Genomic DNA, 19,298 nt, shown 5'->3' with positions numbered 1-19,298 from the left:
ACCAACCTTAAGTTTTATGTAACACCCTAAACTTTAAGTATGATTTATAAAACATTGCGGAAAATATGAAGATAAAAGCAAGGGTGTCACATCGACAAAAATCTTTCAATTGATATTTCAAATGCGGAATTTAAGTCAAAGCATAGCATCATAAAACATGGCAAAGTGATATGTTCAAAAAAACTTAATGACATAGCAAAATCCCCAGCGCGGTGTTACAATATCAAAGCGACACCAGATACAAAACTAGACAGGCGATAAAAGATACGACAATACATAAGCAAAAGCAAACTATTGAAGAGACCAACTACGTCATCCTCGGTAACCAAAACTATCATTCCTCCATCTCAACTTGGAGATTACCTGTATAAAGTACAAAATTAGAAACATAGTGACAAGAAAGGGGTGAGAATACACTCCACAATTCAAACGGTGTTAAAACAGTAAGGATAGTATAATCATCATATACAATTAAATCACAATCACACAATCAGATAACATAGATAATTATGCATACAATGTTCATAACTTTTACTCTCATGCATGTGGTATCAATCTCTTGAATATCAGAGTTGTGTTACTGATGTATCCAACCTATCACCGGACAAAGTCCTACCCGTCATTGAACCGAAGTCCTACTTGTCACTAAATCAAATTCCTACTCGTTACTAGACTGAAGTCTTACCTATCTATGATATACATGATGCATGAATGCTACAATTAATGCAAATGAGCATCCACAATCATTCAACTCCAATCCTCGTCACTTGACATAAGTCCTACACATCACTAGTTCTTTCGAACCTGCACGTCATCATCAAATAATTGTCGATGTAAGGTCACGTCACTGGTTCTCTTGAACCTAAACATCTCAACACTGGTTCTTTTGAACCTAAACATACAGCACATGAACTCTAACAATTAGAGTTAAAACATTGATTCGTCTCAAACCTAAACATATAAACATTGGTTCTACCAAACCTAATAATAAATCACATCAACACTTGCATCCTAACCTTAAAAACTTAACTCGTATACGTATTATCAATCATTGGACTTGTGTCCTAACACATTAACAACTTAATTCATATAGCATCTTATAAAAACAGCTCCAAAATCATGTTTTCTGCTAGTCATTCCTCTTATTCGAATAATTATTTAAAATATCAAACGGATTCGGAATCAAACAAATGAATATATTTTGGAAAGCTTAGAGAGTCTATTTTTAGACTATAATTTTTATTTTAGGACTTAATATCTCAATCGATACAATTTAATCAAACAATATGAGTTGGTACAGGCACCGGGCATAATGTTTTATCGAACTTGTAACTAGTATTTCGCATACTAGTAGAATGGGATGCTTATTAAATCCAATATGTAAAAAAAATATATATATATTTTATTATGATATAAGGTTTACTCTTAAATGACTTGTTTAGAGTGAGTTGTGGTCAAATTACTAACATGTCAAATAGTTGTGTCGTAGAGTTTTCAAAACATTAACTGAACTTGCAACTTAGTTTTCTAGCATTTGCCACAACAGAATTGATCCAGATCAAAGTCTATCTTGTGCTAAATTTTGTCTAGTTTCTAACGGTCTCAACTTCATTCTTAAAAGATATAGGTAATTAAAGTTATAGACAAATGACAAATAGGATATATTAACCGCAAGTTGTACTAATCAACGTATGGTAACAAAAATAAAACATTTATTAACATGGTTAATCATCCTATATTATTGGTTCGTATATAATTTCTCAAATTAAGTACATTTATGTCCAATTTCAATACTAAACTCACGTCATGTACATAATTACTAATTTCCACAATGTTGTTCATATAAACCTCAATATCGTATTCGCAATATCATTCACACGCATAAACATCATGAGATATTACAATAATCACGACCTCATCTACACATTAAAACCTTATGAATTCATTAATCTAAGAAATATCTATATCTTAGATTTTTAACGCAATTGATCGCACCTCAAATAGACTTAAAAAACTCAAGTTATGCGTGAAACCAGATGATCAATACTCTCATGTGCTCTCTGCGATTTATTTGGCTTATTTCGATTTATTGCAAATTATTCGACTTTTTGACTTATTCTCCAATGTAACAGTTCTAGAATTCGATTTACACACATAAACAACATATTTCACATCAAGGAACATCAATCTAACATATATCACATTAAATATTCATGTTTTCTTCATCAGCTCATCATATAGCATATGAACATCAGCAATCAATTTTTACAGATAGATTCACCCGAATTTCACATCGACAACAATAAAATCAGCATCAACAATACAAAATTGAATTCACAATCAATATAATCATGGAGGTTTTACAGAAACCTCTCATAATTCAATCAACATTAGAGAAAATAGAGTAAGGGATCCCCAATATCTCTTAAGCTTAACACCCATCATAAAATAATCTCCCCTTACCTCGATTAAGCCGAAAATTTTTAATGTACTTTAACTAAAATGCATAATAGAGCTTTGACCATGACAAGTGACTTCAATGGTAACAAAGTATTCATGTTTACGCATTTGATGCTATAGGCTTAATTTGATTTTGAAGGTTGAATCTTTTGATCACCTATTGTATTAACTTTTTTTTTTAAGTAATATATCATTATTTGCTTAAAAAAAGTAATCATGTTTACGAAAAAATTTCGAGGCAAATTTCAAATAGAGTTTAGTTATAAGGTCATGAATAAGAGGTGAGGATGAGCCAATAATTAAGATGTCATCCACATAAAGTAAGATATATAGGACAATTCCTTGATGAGAGTAGACAAACAAAAAGTGGTTACATTTTCTAGAAACAAATCCAAACTGAAACAAGACTTGATGAATCTTCTCATACCATTGCCTTAGAGCCTGTTTGAGACCATATGAGGTCTTGGGCAACTTGTAGATCATGTATTTATCTGAGGTTATTTTAGAAATGCATTAACGAAATCACCCTTAAAATATTACGGACATACATCTCTGAATTATTTTTGACAAATTTGGAATGAATGACTCACTTGTTAAGCACAGATTAATTCGGATATGCATCTCCGTAATTTTTCGAGATAATTTCGTAAATACATCTCCAAATTATTTTTTGACAAATATGAGATGGATGACTCACTTATAAAATGTTTTGTATTTTAGATGCATCTCCACAATATGAAAATGACAGATTCGAATTTTCAATGTAATTCACTCTCATCCCAAGGTAGATAAAGTAATGCCCCAATACAACAGTATCAAAGATTAACTTAAACTCGTGTTTTTTTATATTAGTTTTAAGATATTTGCATAACACATCTAAGAGTCCAGAAAAAAATTAAATCAAAGTTAGAGATTCAAAAACAAGTCTTATAGAATAAGTCGTAGAAATAAGTCTATGTATATGGAATACAAATTTAGCAAAAGACAGAACATTTCTCTTTGACATGAAAATTTGTGAATATACCTTAACACGCATTTTAAATATCTTAGAACTATAGTAAAAAACACCGGAAAAATTTAAAGAAATTTGTACTATCGAGAATTCATGTTGAATAGTTGAAATAGAGAGAACCCCAAGTATTTATATGAAACACCAGCAAAAATATTATTAGATGTTTGGTAAGATTTAATGGCCATCATGCATGCACTTGAGGCAATACTGATACAAATAACTGTGCAAATTAAAAAGTCATATACAAACTCTCGCAAAATCAGTATAGCATGCTGATGTTAGTTCTTTCTGTTTCCAAATACTCACTTCAACACAAGAAGACACTCATTAAACAAGCAATCACTCATGGAATTATTCATTTACAATGCAAAAACGACAAAAGGAAATGAAAATTTGTGTAAAACATAATTCAAATGGGTAGTGGAAAACCTTTACAATTCAATGCAGCAAAATGGCCAAAGAAACTATCCCCAGAAAAAGGAAGGGTGAAAAAGCTCTCCATATAATTTGAAATCCTATTTTCTTGTACACTGGAATGGATGATAGCAAGCTATTGTTACTGTACAGTTGCACGCACCACTTATTGTTACCTGCTTCACCGTTGTTCAATGTGCTTGCGTCCTCGTCGCTGATTATTGGTGTAGGTATCTGTAAAATCTGAACAGCAAAAATGTAAAAATAATGGTACATACCACACTGAAATCTGATGCAAGGATCCCAAACCACTTGCATTCAGAAAAATCTATTTCAGTCCCTAGTCTCAACGCGTCACAATAGAAGTTTACAAACAAACACTAAGAAAGCAGTATTCACAACAGGGGCACAATATCTATTAAAAATCTTATTATGATGCAAAGTCTTTGCTCCTTCACTCTATCATTGTAACATGGCAAGGAGGTCGATTCACTGTTATCTTTTTATTCTTTATAAATTTGCATAAACTATCTAGTAGTGTTGTAAATGAGACAATCAAAAATACCTAACAAATACCCAATAGTATTTTATCTGTGACATAGGTCACAGAGATTTATCCATACTCAATAGTCATTATGCTAAACACAAATTTCTTTATAGATTGGTCCACCAAAGAAACATGACAATAAAGAAAAACGGATCAATGTAATTTTAAAATTGATGAATGGGTGATGCTTTAATTTATGGTTTGGCAGAAACTACTGACCTTATATACATCGTCAAGCGACAGGATGATCCCTTTCCCTTATCCCAATCATGCGTAATTGTTGCAGGCGATCAGCTATTTCCTGCAATAATTTAAGTCCTTCACCTCCTTCGCTCAATAAGTTGATAGTATGCTCAAGGAAACTATGGTCTGCCTCAAGAGCTTGTAACCTTTCAATAAAATCTGAAACCACACTTCTAGTAGAAGCTAAATCACTATTTTCACAAAGAACAGGGGAACTACATCCGGAGGATTCAATTTCACCATTTTGCTTGCAAACCGGAGGCTTCTTTGATGACTGGTCATCAATCGTGGCATCAGAATTTAATTTAAACGATGGAAGAGAATCTTCTGTTAAAAGATTATTGTCTAAATTTTCAGAATTTTCTGGAACTTCTTTTCCAATATTTTCAGAATTTGGCAAATTATCCGGAGAATGGTGAGTATTCAGGAAAAAGTATACTTGCTTCTCCAACTTCTTCAAACGTTGGGAAATATATAGCTTTTCATCTGGAAACTCCACTAGAGAACTCTTTACAGATTGAATATTCTTTTCCTCTGCGGACGTGAGTAGAATGTCAGTTTTGTCATAGATATTAGGATTTTCAGCAACTGATTTTTCAGGGACACTTCCATTATTTTCAACGAAAGTACATTGTGAATGGTCCAGTCCAATATCTTTCACCTTCATTTCAGAGTTTTTCTCCACTGTGTTCTCCAACAACGTTTCATTAGGGAAATTCTTCCTATAAAACTCAACCTTCGCTTCCAAGTCTTCTATCTCCTTCTCCTTCTCAGCAAGAAGGTCGTTAGCATTTTGCAAAGCTTCCATTTCATATTCTGATTGTTCATCCATCATCCTTAAGTGCTGCAAGGCTTCCATATGTAATGTTGCCTTTTCTTCCTGCAGTCTAGTGATCATGGCTAAAGCTTGACTTGCAGCAATTGCAGAAGCATTTCTTTCTTCCTCCAGCTCTTTATACAAAGCATTCATAAGTTTCCTGTCATGATCAACTTGTCTTTTAAGCTTGTCAACCGGACTTTCACCTTCAATTTCACCGACAATGCTTCCATCCAGAGACAAACCAGACTCATTTCGCTCAAGCGAAATCATTTTTTGAAGTATCTGCATTCCAGTAGAGTTGGAAACATCAGAACTCTTTGCTTCTTCGCTATTTATAGATAACCTAGGACTGATATCATTAAAAGACATATCAGTCCCTCGAGTGGCAGAGAATTGTGACATTAATATCTTCAAATCTTCATTAACTCTTGATGAATCCTTCCCGAGCCAATGTTCTGCAAGCATGCCAGACAACTGTCTTCCTCTATTACCGACAGCTAGCTTATAAGCATCCCCAAGATCAAGCAAATTTGGATTTTGTTGACCAACATCACTAGAAGCAATGGTTGGTTCTAAGCCTTCTTCAGATGCTTTTAGCTTATTGCCTGACTTAATGTTTTCTTCACTTTCCATGGAGGGTCCTTGCTCAGACGTTAACCCCTCTTCATCAGTTCTAAGATCATCTGCACAAGAAACAATAGCATTATGATCATATTTCAACTAAAAAATGTAGAAAAGGTTTGTTAAATCAGTATAAAACTAATGCACTTGCCGACTCAAAAAAGTAAAATATAGATTTTTCAGCTATATAAAAGGCCCTAGACATTTTCATACTACATCTATAAAATATGATTCGCGTATCAAAAACTAGATTATTTAATTTCATCAACTTTCTTCAATGAATTATAGTTCAAATCCAAGTTATTATAGAAATACAATCACAAAAAAAAATAACATACCGTTTTCCTTTGATACTTCAACAGGCACTCCTGTTTTATTCGATAATGTAGGAACATTATTAAAGGGAGTAGCCTCACTCGAGGAGGGACAAACAGCACTTCTTTCAATCTTCTGCCATTTAAGTTCTGTCAAACCATTCCCACTTTCCACTGCTGCTGCTACAGTTTTGATACCACAAATATCAGTATTTTCTACTTGCATTCCTGGTTCCGACAACAACGGCTCAAACACAGAAGCTGAAGTCCCGAGCTTCCCAGAAGTCAAATCCTCATTTGAATCATCAACACTGGGAAGCTCCACATATTCACATGGAACCCTTTTATCTTCCTCGGTATCATCTGTTAACGGAACCCTTATATCTTCCTCAGTATCATCTGTTCTACGAACTGGTACACTTACACCATCATCATCTGATAAAGGAACTTCATATTCAGACTCAGTATCAGAATTAATCTTAAGTTCGGTATAACCTACACGCGACAAAGGATCCGCGCGATCATTTCTCACCCGTTGATCTCTAACCGATACAACCTTCTTTGCACTTATTCTCTCATATAAACTGCTTTCAATTTCACCATCATCCGCCACATCAAAATCAACCTCCCTAGACCGAGTCCTCGATTCCGTGAATACAAAATTCCTATCATAACAATTCAAAGCAAATCTTTCACTACAACAAGAACAGTGTCCGGGAACGGTCCGTTCGGTCCGTTCACTCTTACCGAGTAACGGATGATCCTGATCAAACACGGATCCAGATTCATCTTCCACCGATTTATCACCAACCAAAAATTCCGAACTCTCGGCATTCGATTTATCCACGGTCGCAGCAGATAATATGCAAGTTTCACAAACACCTTGAATGTTAACAAGCTTATCATGTTTACAGCAATAAACTAAAGAAGAAATCTCAGACTTATGAAAACTACAAATCAAATCCAAATAGTAACCGTTTCTCTCTTTACCTAACACATGATCAATTCTCGAACAGAATAAACACGGTGCTTTCAATTTACAGTAAGAAGCAAATTTAGTAATAACGTAAGAGAAAACAGCGGTAATAAAGAGAAAAAGGATCAATAACCATTCGAGTAAAGCTGAAGCTAAAGACGTTGAAATTCTTGTGGAAAAATTGTGCCACCGAGAAGAAGATGATGAAGATGAATCTTTCTTGGTGCTACTACTAGTAGCCATAACTGAATCAGATCAAATTTTGAAGGTTTTCTTGATATGATACAGAAAATTCTAGAGAAAAAGATTTGAAACTGAATAAATAAAATTGAAGGAACTGAAAAATTTAATAGAGAAAATAGAAACGATTTTAGAATGAGAGAAATTTAATTGACTTAATGTGGAGGAAGAGGAGGTGAAAGACGAGATCAACACAAAGTAAACCAACTGAAAAATGTTAAAGCTTCACATTTCTATTTTCTTTTTTTAAAATAATTTTAACTTTATATCTTTTGTGGAAAAAGGAAATTAAAAGTAAGGAAGCCGACAAAGACAAAAAGATGTGATACACGGTGAGAGATGATAAGCATATTTTTGAAAATTTTTAATATTTTATAGTTATAGGTTTAAAGAGTTTAAAGGTAGTGCACTGACAGTGTAAATAAACTTTACACATACATCCAATCAAAATCCTTACACTTGGCATGTCATATTAATTTTTTTAAATTAAAATTGTATTTTAATTGGATGCATGGTTGTGATTGGTTGACAGTGTAAAAATATTTTACACTGTCAGTGCATATCCCTTTTTCTCTAATTTTTATTAAAAAATTTAAAGATTTAATAAGAAAACTGATTTTAGAGATTTAATAAGAAATTAGGTAATTTAAGGACTTATTTTTGAAAAAGTAGTTTAAAATATATTTAAAAATTCAAAATAACGAAAAATGATTAGGCTACTTCAGTACTTCTACAAATATTCTAAAGAGTTAGAAAAAGCATGTATAATAAAATAATTTTATACTAATATATTTGCTATGAGTGCGACAAATCTTTATAAAGAAGCAGAACTACAAGGCCGTCTCAATTTTTTCGGAGGCCCTGTGTAGATTAGTCTTAGTTTAATTATGAAAAAACAAATAGAGGCCCTATATGACCATAGTTTAACCATTATAAGTATTTTATGAGGCCCTATTTAGCCACATATTAAGTGTGAAAATTTTGAGGTCATGTGCGGTAGTCCGTCTTGCACGCCCTCAAAGACGGCCCTGCAGAACTACTATAGGTCGGTTCAAAAGTTGAACAAGATGAGGGGTTTCTTGTTGTCTAGATATGGCGGCTAATGTGGCATGGTCGGCGCCGCGGGACCTTATTGATGCAAGGTGCTATGCTATGGCAAAAAAATATGATTAAGATTTTATTATTGTTATCATAAAATATACAAGATGAAAGTGAGAAATAATAAATGTAATATAAAAAAAAAAGAGAGAAATAGAAGAGATGGGTGTTGTTACTCTTTAAAAGTCATGTATGTTCTGAAATTTTAAAAAAATTAACATAATCAGTTTTAAAAATTTATTTTCATAGTCTAGTTTTTTTTCCTGATATTCAACTCATTTGATTCAACTCATTTGATTCAACGATTTAATTGTCAAACCAAATTTCAAACTAATTTCGTATTGATTCACTCATCCACTAAGTTAATTACAATTGATTGTGTGTATGTTGTAATTTGTAATCAGATCTATTTATCCAGAAATCCAATATCATCCTATCCTTTAAATAAAGGACCATAGTCACAGTAAAAAAGCATATCTTATTTCCCCTTTCTAATGAGAATTTCTAAAAATAAAAAAAAATAGCATTCGTGTTCTCTATAGTGAACAGCTGTATGGAGGCACTAGGTTGACCCAACCATCCTCATTAAAAAGGCCTAAATAACATTCTGGACACATCAAATGGAGCTACAAGCTAGTTGTCATTTCCGCTAGTAGTTAACTAGCATGCGATTTAAGCAATGTAAGGAAGAAGGAACACATGCACCACCAACTAAACACTATCTTAGAACAAAATCACAGAACATCATAGCACAAGCTAATAATAGTACATTAGAAGACCATGAAAAGTGTGTTTGACCTTTCCAAATGACAGCCAATAGAAACATAACACAGGTGCCACAAGAAAAAATCAAATTTTTATATAAATCAGAAACAAAACATATGCGCAATGTCTAACACAGTTGATAAATCATTACACTAAGCCTATGTTTGGTCTGGATGGCGGTTTGAACGCTGCAGCATGTTTAGTGAGAAGCTTGAATGTCTAGCTTCAACAAATCATGGTCAAAAAAGCATTGGGACGCAATAAAGTAAATCTGGACGCAGAACCAAACAGACTATAAATCTTTTACCAACATTCAACATTTCGATAAGGGCAGCTTCAGTTCCCACTGCCTCATCATTAGTACCCATAGTTTGCACCATAAACTGAGCCATAGCCTCCAGCATGTCCTGGATTGGAAGGTGGAGATGCATATACAGATCCATGAGCAGGGTAAGAGTTGTATCCTTGATCTGCAGCAGGCCCACCTGTTTGTTGCTGCGCTGGTGCGGCAGCTGCAGCTGCAGCTTCAGCCATAAAATTCTGCACCAAACATTCAGGATTACATTGCTAGATTACAAGGCAAATTCATAATGTAAAGTTAAACAGTTCTAAAATCCAGTGAAGTGGCACCATATGGCAACAAAATGTGAAAGAAAGATAATGCATAAAAATTGGAATGAATGAAATAAAAGAAAAAAATGGAGATAGTTTCCCCGTATCAAAAAAACAACAGGGCAAATACGAAAAAAAATTACAAATTTACTACTCAACTTATTATTCATAATACTAGGACGAATAATTGTTTAATTTAGAAATTGGATAAGCTTGTAGTTTCCTCATGTCTCTATTTTTTATATAAAAAACTAATCTTGAAAAACACTAGCGTATAACAACTCTTTAGATCCCTAATAAACAACGCAATAATTTTTCACTGAATAATTTCATAGTATAAATCTAAAGCAAATTTCGAAGACATGTAGCATGTTATAGACTGAAAATTTTAAAGCATATAAAAAAATGTTATAGAATAAATGTCATTCCGTTTTATAAATGTGACACTAATTAATTTTTCCAATTCTACCCCCAAATTAACAGTCTGTACCACTTCCAAGTCATTATGATACACTATATATTTATAACAGTGACAATGGTTAATAAGGACAATTTTGTAAAACTACAACAATATTTTTTATTCATTTACAGCTTCTTCCTAGTCTGGGGATAAAACTTAGGACGGCACTAATATTGGAATGTAGTGAGTAAATCAAAGACCAAGATCGGGGGATTACCTGTATCAATTGCTGTGCTGTTTGAACTTGAGAAGCAGTACCACTGATTTCAACTGTCATCTCCCCAGGAACTCCTCTTGTTTCTTGTATGGTAACAGTGGCACCGCTGGCTCTTCTTATATAGCTTATATTTGTTCCAGCCGTTCCAATAACAGCATCAGCATATGATAGAGGAATTTGCATTTGCTGTGTTATCTGTGCCACAATAGCAAGACAAATTTTATTGATAAAAATGTATAAATTTATAATAGGAGCGAAAACTTAAGCATTCAAGTAACATGCCCACATCCAAACTCCCATTTTGAAGCCTAATTAAAATTATTGTCACCCATTACACGAATCACATCTAATTTCAATAACTGAAGATGACATTTGCATGGGGTATTAGACATGTTTTGTTTAGCTTTAACACTTCAGTTTAACACCCAAGAGTGCAAGCTAACATCATCTTTTGATGTCTTAAATCTAAAAGGAAAGTGGAAGCAACAGCAAATGTCAATCAATATTGGTAAATTCCACAACTAGCCTTTACCACAACTATAGCATAAAATTCAAGATGTCCTTTTGAGGATTATTAGAAAACAAATTTGAAATAAGAACAAGTACCTGTGTGACCATGGAAGGTGCGGACTGGGTATTGGAAGATGTGTGAACACCTACCGAAGCATCTCTTCCATAAGCAGATATACCATGATGGGGCTGTTTGTCCAATGGAAGCGGCATTTCAGCTGGTGGATAGTAATTATCAACTTGTCGTGGAGGTGGCATAAATTGAGTGGCTCCAAAACCAGGACCTCCCCCAGCATTTGGTGGGAAACCCTGAGGTGGACCCCATGATTGGTGGGACGGGGGCACTGGCATGTGCTCTATGTGATGGGTATTATTAGCCATTTGCATCTGGAGAAAGATCAAAATTAGTTTCATTTCTAGATACACATAAGATAGATTCTTCACAAGTGTAATCTGAATGCTTACATTCATTTCAAAAATTGGAATTATGCTGCGATCAACTAAAAATTTCTTAAGGTGTGAAGCAATCATCTCAACTGCCTTGTGCACTCCAGCGGGTTCCCCTACTACTTCAACCACTCTGTCATCTTGAAGGGCAAAAACAGGCAGATCTTCTGCAGACAACAAAATAGAGGTGCAAGATGCTAAGTAACTAGAGAATACCAACCAGTCCATCCAAGAACCAAAATGGAAATATTGAAAAAAACTTAAAATTCCCAAATATACTTTATTTAAAAGCATAAATTACAGAAGATTACAAGTAAGTTATTGGGTCCATAATTCAATCATGCTACTCCCTCAAATTGTATCTTTGAAATAATTTCTAATAAAAAGGGATAGACAAGAAAGGTTTCAGACAGACAAAGTTTAAAACTGCTTAGATGAATTAGATTAGAATGTCTAAAACAAGAACATGACTATTTTCCTGGCAACTGAATTAATTAATGAACAATTTTATAAACTTATTGAAGTGGTACTGATAGAAATTAGTGATGCATACTTGAGTGCTTACAAGATACTCCCTCTGTTGGTTTTTTAGTTCTTGTGTTGTCAAGGTTATTTACACATACTAAGGCAATCAATTTTAACTCTGATCAAAATAATTGTAAGAAAAATTTGTACCAAAAACTATAACAAAATAACAGACTACTCAATAATATAAAAATGACAATGCATCAGGCCAAATTTGAAAGTTTTTAAATGAAATATTAGAAGAAACCTGCTCCAAGAACTCTAACTATACAATTTGACGCTTCTTGAATAGATTTTACAGTTCCTCCTTGCTTTCCAATTAAACTTCCAGCTTGTGAGGCTGGTACTAGTAGTTTTGTTGAAATCTTCACGGCCGCACCTGAAGGAGCATGGGCAACATCACTTTCTGACCCATCAATTAACCGCTTATGAGCCCTCAATAAGCCATCCACTGCAGGTGGAAGAGCAGAGCCAGGCTCATCTTTAGCTGATACCATTACCTAATCAAAAAGAACAAATAACACTATCAGCCTACCTTTGCTCTTAACATTTCTTCCAATGTCTATATGTAACATGAAGACAGAATATGGGGACAGACATCAAAAGTTATCATTAACCAGCAATAACAAGCCATGGGAGCACTAACTACCAAGCACTTTACATGCTACGTACAATTTTAGGATCAGCAAGATGTCATGCAATGTAAGCAAGCAATTTTGATTTTTAAAAATGTAACAATTAATTAGGAGATTCAGCAAAACAACCAATACTCTTTCAACATATTTTCTTCCATAATTAATACCTATATTATCATTACCTGTCCGCAAAATTCCAGAAGGAATCCTACACCGCCAGACAAATTTTGTAACAGTCATAAAGGTCGCATTATATTTAAGAGGAACAACTCTTGCCCACCTAATGAATCTACATTACTATTTATTTAAACTAGCCTCGTCCAAATGCAATCTTTGAAAGGTAAATGTCAAACTACTTTTGGTTAAGTACCAACATGGCACAGCATGTTGGTGTCCAATATAACTGAAGCACAGTTTAAATGAGATTTTAATAAGGATCTATTATCAAGAATAAAAAACATGGAGAGTTCTAAATTATAGTTTGAAGATTGTGTGTGGAAATTTTGAAGATTTAAAATGTATATCACCAAGGACGTGTCTTCTAATTTTTTTATTGATCGAGTTTTGGTTCACTATAGTGCATTTGGTTGATTATAGGAATAGTATTCCCAATATTTCCAACTGAAGAACTAGTGATAACGTATAAATTAAAAGACATATTCCAGGTGTTAAAATTAAAATGAACTGATACCCTTTGTTAATCTTCAAATCATTTTTTCTTTGATAACATGTATGATAAACAAAATACTTAAGTTTTGGTATTTATTGTTTTCAGTATTGTATTAGAGCTGGTAATAAACTTCTTTTCATTGCTAGGAATCTTTGGCAAGACATCAATCATCCAGGTTTTGAATTTACCAGCTGGAATGCAGAGCTTCGTGGTGTGTTGGTATAAAATGACTAAATGTTAATACACTTTCAGCACTTTGCAATGCTCAATGCTGACCCTGCATCTGGAACTTTGGTTCTTCAATAATGGGGATCTAATTGATGATTGAGTCGTTGCCTTTAAAAATGGAATATTGAACCTGCAAAGATTCATTTTCTGTTAGAATTAAATTCATATTTTGAGGATTTTTTCCATCATTCTTTTTTTCGATTTTTTTTCTCTGTTTTAGTTTGTGTTCATTGTATCACATGGATAAGGTTGCACTTAGTTCAGACCATAAACAGCTATGTTTTTAATTTTAACATTTTTTTAGTGTGAGTAGGATGTTGCAAATTAAAATTGCTTAATGAAAGACAGCCAGAATCTATGAATCACACACAATTACGATGGATAATTACTATGAATTGCTCCATACACAAATTCCAGTTCCTCAAAGAATTAAAACTCTAATAGAGCTATCTTTCACTCTCCCAATAAATCTGAAATATAATGTAAATATTTACAAGGACCCAAATTAAAGTGGTAAATACCTAATACATACTTACATAAATATTTGCCCCATTTGTTCTTATCTTAGAAATTGAGACACTACACATCAGTGCCTACAGTTTTCACTTATTTATTAAAGATGCACTTATCTAAGAAGAATATAAGTACGTATAAAAGATATACATGTGTCATCATTGTAAGTAATGAGTAGAGTAATTGCAAAGCTCCATAAAAAAATTGATAGCATGAATATTTGTGTGTGTTTGGTTTAGCTTTTAGAAGACCCAAAAGCAATTCTAGAGGTGTAGAATTGATTTTGAAGATTTTGAGGTGTTTAGTTCTTCTACAGTAGAATCGATTTTGCCTCTAGAATTGATTCTACTTGAAGCTAAAATTTGTAGCTTTTCATTTTAAACCGGATTTTTACCCTGAAATGAAATTTGTTATTCAACTCACTTTTACATAAATGTATTCAAACATAAATCACTTTTCATCCAACTCACTTTTAACCAGAACCAATTCACTCAGAATCAATTCTTATAATCGCAGAACCTTACTCTACTAGTCTACTTAATGATAAACTCAGGCACATAATTTTTAAAATACAATCTAACCTAATGAATCCTTTAAAAAATGGTGAGGAAAAATAATAAAACACATTTCAGATTAATGCAACCAAGATACAAATGTAGCTAACTAGTTAGCCATGCAGATAGATACAAACCAAACAGAGAAAGTTGCAATGCGATATAATGAGAAAATAATTATATAAAATACTCACAGCCCTTTCTGAAGTACCGGGAGGACCATCGAGAATCTTAACGCGAGCCCGAGTCTCCTCTACAATCTTCTTAATAAACTCTCCCTTCCGTCCAATTATACCTCCAACCTTCTGAGCAGGAACCAACATTCTGAACACACTCTCACCAGGCCACCCAGGCCATTTCTTCTCAGGCTCAGGCTCAGGCTCAACAACCGGCACATCAACCACCGTTTCATTCTGTTCAGTCTCAACTATTTCCGGTGCCTCAAATTCACCTGCGTTCTGATCAACTTCAGCCATAGAATTTCCACTGCAAAACTAAAAAAATAAAAAGAAACATCACATGTTATCTTGATGTGTGAGATTAGATCTACATAAGATTTATCGAGGAAAAGATACAGAACAACGAGAAGTACTGAATCGGTGAGTTTACAGTAGAATGAATACATGCATATACAAAGATGGATGAAACGAAGATGGTGAGTGTTGGTGGTGAAGGTTACCTTGATTGCGGGTAGAGTTGCGAATCACGAGTTGGAACGATGGAATCTAGGGTTTTGGGGAAAGAGAAAGAAAAAGCAAGGGAGTGGAGTGGGAGTAATGAGAACTAAGCTTAGGATAATACTTGTACATGATTGTATCGGATAATGGGAAGTATATGTATTTATTTTTTATTTTTTAAAATACCATTCAAAATCTAATCTAAAAATCTAAATAAAATTTTGGGAAAATTACATGGACTTCCCTTAAGTTCTCTTTAAATGACAAAGACATCCCCTCTAATTTTATATTAACCATTAATCTCTACTGAAGTCTTTTAAAATAGATAAAAATCACCTTTATCAATTTAACACCGTTAATTAATCAGTTAAATGCTCATTTAACTTTATATTAAACTAATCTTCCCCTAAGGTCTCTTAATTTTTTACTCCACTTAAATTCCTTGATGGAAGATAGTAGAACAATCTTCATTTGTTAATATCATGAAAAGAAGTTATTCTTTTTTCATATTTGCACCGGGTCATTTGTTAATATCAAGTATGATGGCAAAAATTTAACATAGTTAAACAAGGGAAATCCTCATTACACCCATATACTTCCTCACAGACCCGCGATGAAAAGGGTTCGCACAATCATTGTATTTACTATAGATCCTCTGATCCTCGTCGAAGAGAAACATACCTCAGTCGTCCGTTGGACCCACACTGGTTGCCTCTTGGGCGAAAACCTCACCACGAACAAAGGCAAAAACAATCTCCAATATCTCTAAATGCACTCAATCCCTTGGAAATGTATTTATCGACCTTATTGGTCAAAGCTAATAAAGTAACCACGATTACGTACGATGTAACAGGAAATAAATGCAGGAATGATGTAATAAGCAAACAAAGCTCAAATGTCCACCATCCCAAAAACCCAAAAAAAGAATAAAACTAAGGCGAAACCAAGAAGTCAAAGTGTTAGAACTCGGGATGACGGACAATCAAACATGCAAACACGAAACCAATGAGTGAAGTCTCATGAGCTTGATCGAGAGCTCATACAAAAATGTTTCCAAAAAGGAATGATGAAGAAACAAGAATATTTTTCTTTGCACGTCAATAATCGTCAAAAGGGCAAAATAACATTTCAAAAGCCTTTTATATCCTTTGTGAGCTCTGAGGATTATGTGATCATTTCACATTTCCAACGGTGGAGATTTACCCAAAATGAATTGAAAAAATACTCAAGTACCCTAAGGGAAGAAGAAACATTATTACTAGCTAGAGTAGGGAAACGCATAGGCCATTTCCAGCATCACTTTGTGTCTTACAAGAAAGACATTTAACACACTTATTCTCAAGGATGACACTATCCCATCAAAATCTCCATGTCTTGGATTTTGTGGCCGAGCAAAGACACGTGTCATAAACCCTTGCCCAGCAGAACAAAGACAAGAGCTTGGGCAATTATTTTGGGTCGCCTACAAGGCCCAAAAGCACAGAAGACCAATAATGGTGAAATGTGTTACTCAACACAAAATATATGGGATTTTTTTCTCCATAAAGAAGTAGTAGTCTCGAGTGAATTCTATCATAGTTTTCCAGATCGATCTGACGGCTGACCGCATAACATGCCCTCTCTCACACGTATAGTTGCTAATTAATTCCCTTAGTTAAAGAGGAGATTGTGTCATTTCTCATGTATTCAAATCATTTCCCATTCAAATTTCATTTCTCACTTTATTATAACTTGAGCGTTTGAGTTTTAACCTTACAGGCTAACTCTTCTCCACCACATCAGAAACTTTGAATCTCCATAACAAACCGTAAATTTATCTTCTTTGATTATCATTTAGTCCTAGAGCAGAATAACATTCTATGTGGATTAATAGCCATAACGAGCCATAAGTAAATGATGGAACAAAGGATTTGATGGATATTGAATGGCCTTTGTGGGTATAAAACAAACAAGGATTGTTATTTAACATATACTAGGATAGAGGAAAAACACATACACATTGTATACAATTTAGACTTAAACTTGTGACTCTAATTAGCTCCCGGTGTTAGAGTTATCAATTAGGAAAAGATATTAATTACTCCATCAATATTATGTTTAATCAATCTTAAGATCTAAACTATTTAGTGGCATAAACAAAAATTTACATACATGCATAGAGAAACAATTATTTTTTATTAAAAAGTTGATTGTGTTCTACGAAAAATAATATCATTGTATAAAATAATTTTCATTGCATTTATGATTGTATGAGAAGAAAAATAAAATTATGGAACTATATACAATTGTAGTCTAACTAAAATCTCTTATCATTATTATAATCATTATTATATTACATTATACAAGAAGTATTTGCCATGAGGCTCAACTCAAAATTGTTTTCGTGAATAAGTAGCTTCTTAGAGAGATAGTTCCACTTCCAATTGAAAAAAATACATATAAAGAAGGAAAAGGGTAGAAGAAAATGGAGAAATATTTGATAACACCATAAGCTTCTAACCTATATACAAATTGGAGCCAACCAAAGTGTTTGTTCAGCCCCAACAAAAACCCTCAAACATTTGTATTTTTTTCTTCAAATCTTTTAGCAGTTTCTCTTTCTTTCTTTTTTTTTTTTACTTTTTTTAAAAAAAATATTTATAGAACGAGAACCTCCCTCTATCTGTACAAAAGAAAAAGCAAAATATATATATAAGATGTACACACTTGAATTCATCAATGAGATTGCATTACTGAACAAGCAACAGCTTGAGCCCAATGCCTTAATTTGGTTTTAATAAGAGCTGGATCATCCCCTACAACCACATTACAACATTCAATATTAATTTCAAATATTAGTTATTTATATCACCAAAATATATATATAACTTTAACATTAGTTGGGTGAAATAAAAATAAAAATAATATATTGTAAAAAAATTATCAATCATTTAAGTTGTCCATTAATCATAATTCAATCGACAAAAACAATATTGTTAGATTGAATGTCATCTCCAAGTTAAAACAATATTATGTGTCATTTTTTAGTAGTTACTGCTTCGTATAAAAAATTGTACAAATCAACTTTATGCAATGTGATTGATAAAATTTATATTACCTGGACTACAAATTTTCCAAGAATCGGAATCAACCATACTTCCTGTAGGACTCGCAATAGTCGAAGACGCGTGACTGTGAGAAAGGCGGTGAGGCGTATGTGTAGGTGTAGGGGAGGATACCGGACTCAGAGACAAGTTTCTATTAACCGCAAAATATAGATCAAGCGCCGGCAACGTATTACAAAGCTTCTGTCCATCTTCTTCATTGAATCCAAACCCTAATTCAATACAACCTCTAAGCTCGTGCAAATCTTCGTCGTTACAATCATGAATACTATTCCTTCTTCGTTGAGTTTGTCGCCTCCTTCTCTCCCAGGCCATATCACCCGGAGTACCACACATAGATCGTTGTCGAGTTAAACGCTTTCTTTTTTTGAATGCAAATGTCTGTTTTTGATTGGAAATTTCCTGCAACACTTGTTCTTGATCTGAAAAATCGTTTTCACAAACTACTACTCCTCCTTGTAACAATATTTCCTCGCTATTCATAATATTAATAAAATAGAAAATTTATTATGAATTTTGACAGTTTTTATAGTGATAATGGTGACGGCGGGGGAAGTTAAGAAAGAAAAAACTCCCTCGCCGTCGAGGAAGGATGAGAATATGGAGAAAAGAATGAAAAGAAAGGTGAAAATGAAA

General features: G+C 33.6%; 3 protein-coding genes across 5 annotated transcripts; all 3 read right to left on the bottom strand.

Annotated features, from left to right (window-relative positions):
- Positions 1 to 3,714: 3,714 nt before the first annotated feature.
- LOC131610676 (myosin-binding protein 1-like) lies at positions 3,715 to 7,901 on the bottom strand. 2 transcript variants are annotated; one of them, XM_058882692.1, is made up of 3 exons: positions 6,456 to 7,901; positions 4,653 to 6,179; positions 3,715 to 4,120 (listed from the first exon to the last, which is right to left on the bottom strand). In XM_058882692.1, exons 1-2 carry the CDS (start codon positions 7,648 to 7,650, stop codon positions 4,666 to 4,668), a joined length of 2,709 nt encoding a protein of 902 aa, XP_058738675.1. In that variant the 5' UTR covers positions 7,651 to 7,901; the 3' UTR covers positions 3,715 to 4,120; positions 4,653 to 4,665. The 2 variants fall into 2 exon arrangements, with proteins under 2 accessions (XP_058738675.1, XP_058738674.1); XM_058882691.1 differs by having other exon boundaries at positions 3,715 to 4,129; positions 6,456 to 7,899.
- A 1,685-nt stretch (positions 7,902 to 9,586) lies between these two features.
- LOC131610675 (flowering locus K homology domain) lies at positions 9,587 to 15,704 on the bottom strand. Of its 2 annotated transcripts, none has more exons than XM_058882688.1 (7): positions 15,561 to 15,704; positions 15,076 to 15,375; positions 12,529 to 12,781; positions 11,775 to 11,923; positions 11,406 to 11,696; positions 10,800 to 10,994; positions 9,587 to 10,050 (listed from the first exon to the last, which is right to left on the bottom strand). In XM_058882688.1, exons 2-7 carry the CDS (start codon positions 15,355 to 15,357, stop codon positions 9,868 to 9,870), a joined length of 1,353 nt encoding a protein of 450 aa, XP_058738671.1. In that variant the 5' UTR covers positions 15,358 to 15,375; positions 15,561 to 15,704; the 3' UTR covers positions 9,587 to 9,867. The 2 variants fall into 2 exon arrangements, with proteins under 2 accessions (XP_058738671.1, XP_058738673.1); XM_058882690.1 differs by having other exon boundaries at positions 15,076 to 15,367.
- A 2,147-nt stretch (positions 15,705 to 17,851) lies between these two features.
- LOC131612869 (uncharacterized) lies at positions 17,852 to 19,298 on the bottom strand. The gene is made up of 2 exons (XM_058884619.1): positions 18,656 to 19,298; positions 17,852 to 18,353 (listed from the first exon to the last, which is right to left on the bottom strand). The coding sequence occupies exons 1-2, from the start codon at positions 19,143 to 19,145 to the stop codon at positions 18,274 to 18,276; spliced, it is 570 nt and encodes a 189-aa protein (XP_058740602.1). The 5' UTR covers positions 19,146 to 19,298; the 3' UTR covers positions 17,852 to 18,273.

The sequence above is a fragment of the Vicia villosa genome, linkage group LG6, assembly GCF_029867415.1.
Source record: "Vicia villosa cultivar HV-30 ecotype Madison, WI linkage group LG6, Vvil1.0, whole genome shotgun sequence".
NCBI classification, from domain to species: domain Eukaryota; kingdom Viridiplantae; phylum Streptophyta; class Magnoliopsida; order Fabales; family Fabaceae; genus Vicia; species Vicia villosa.
This window is presented reverse-complemented; position numbering and strand designations above follow the sequence as displayed.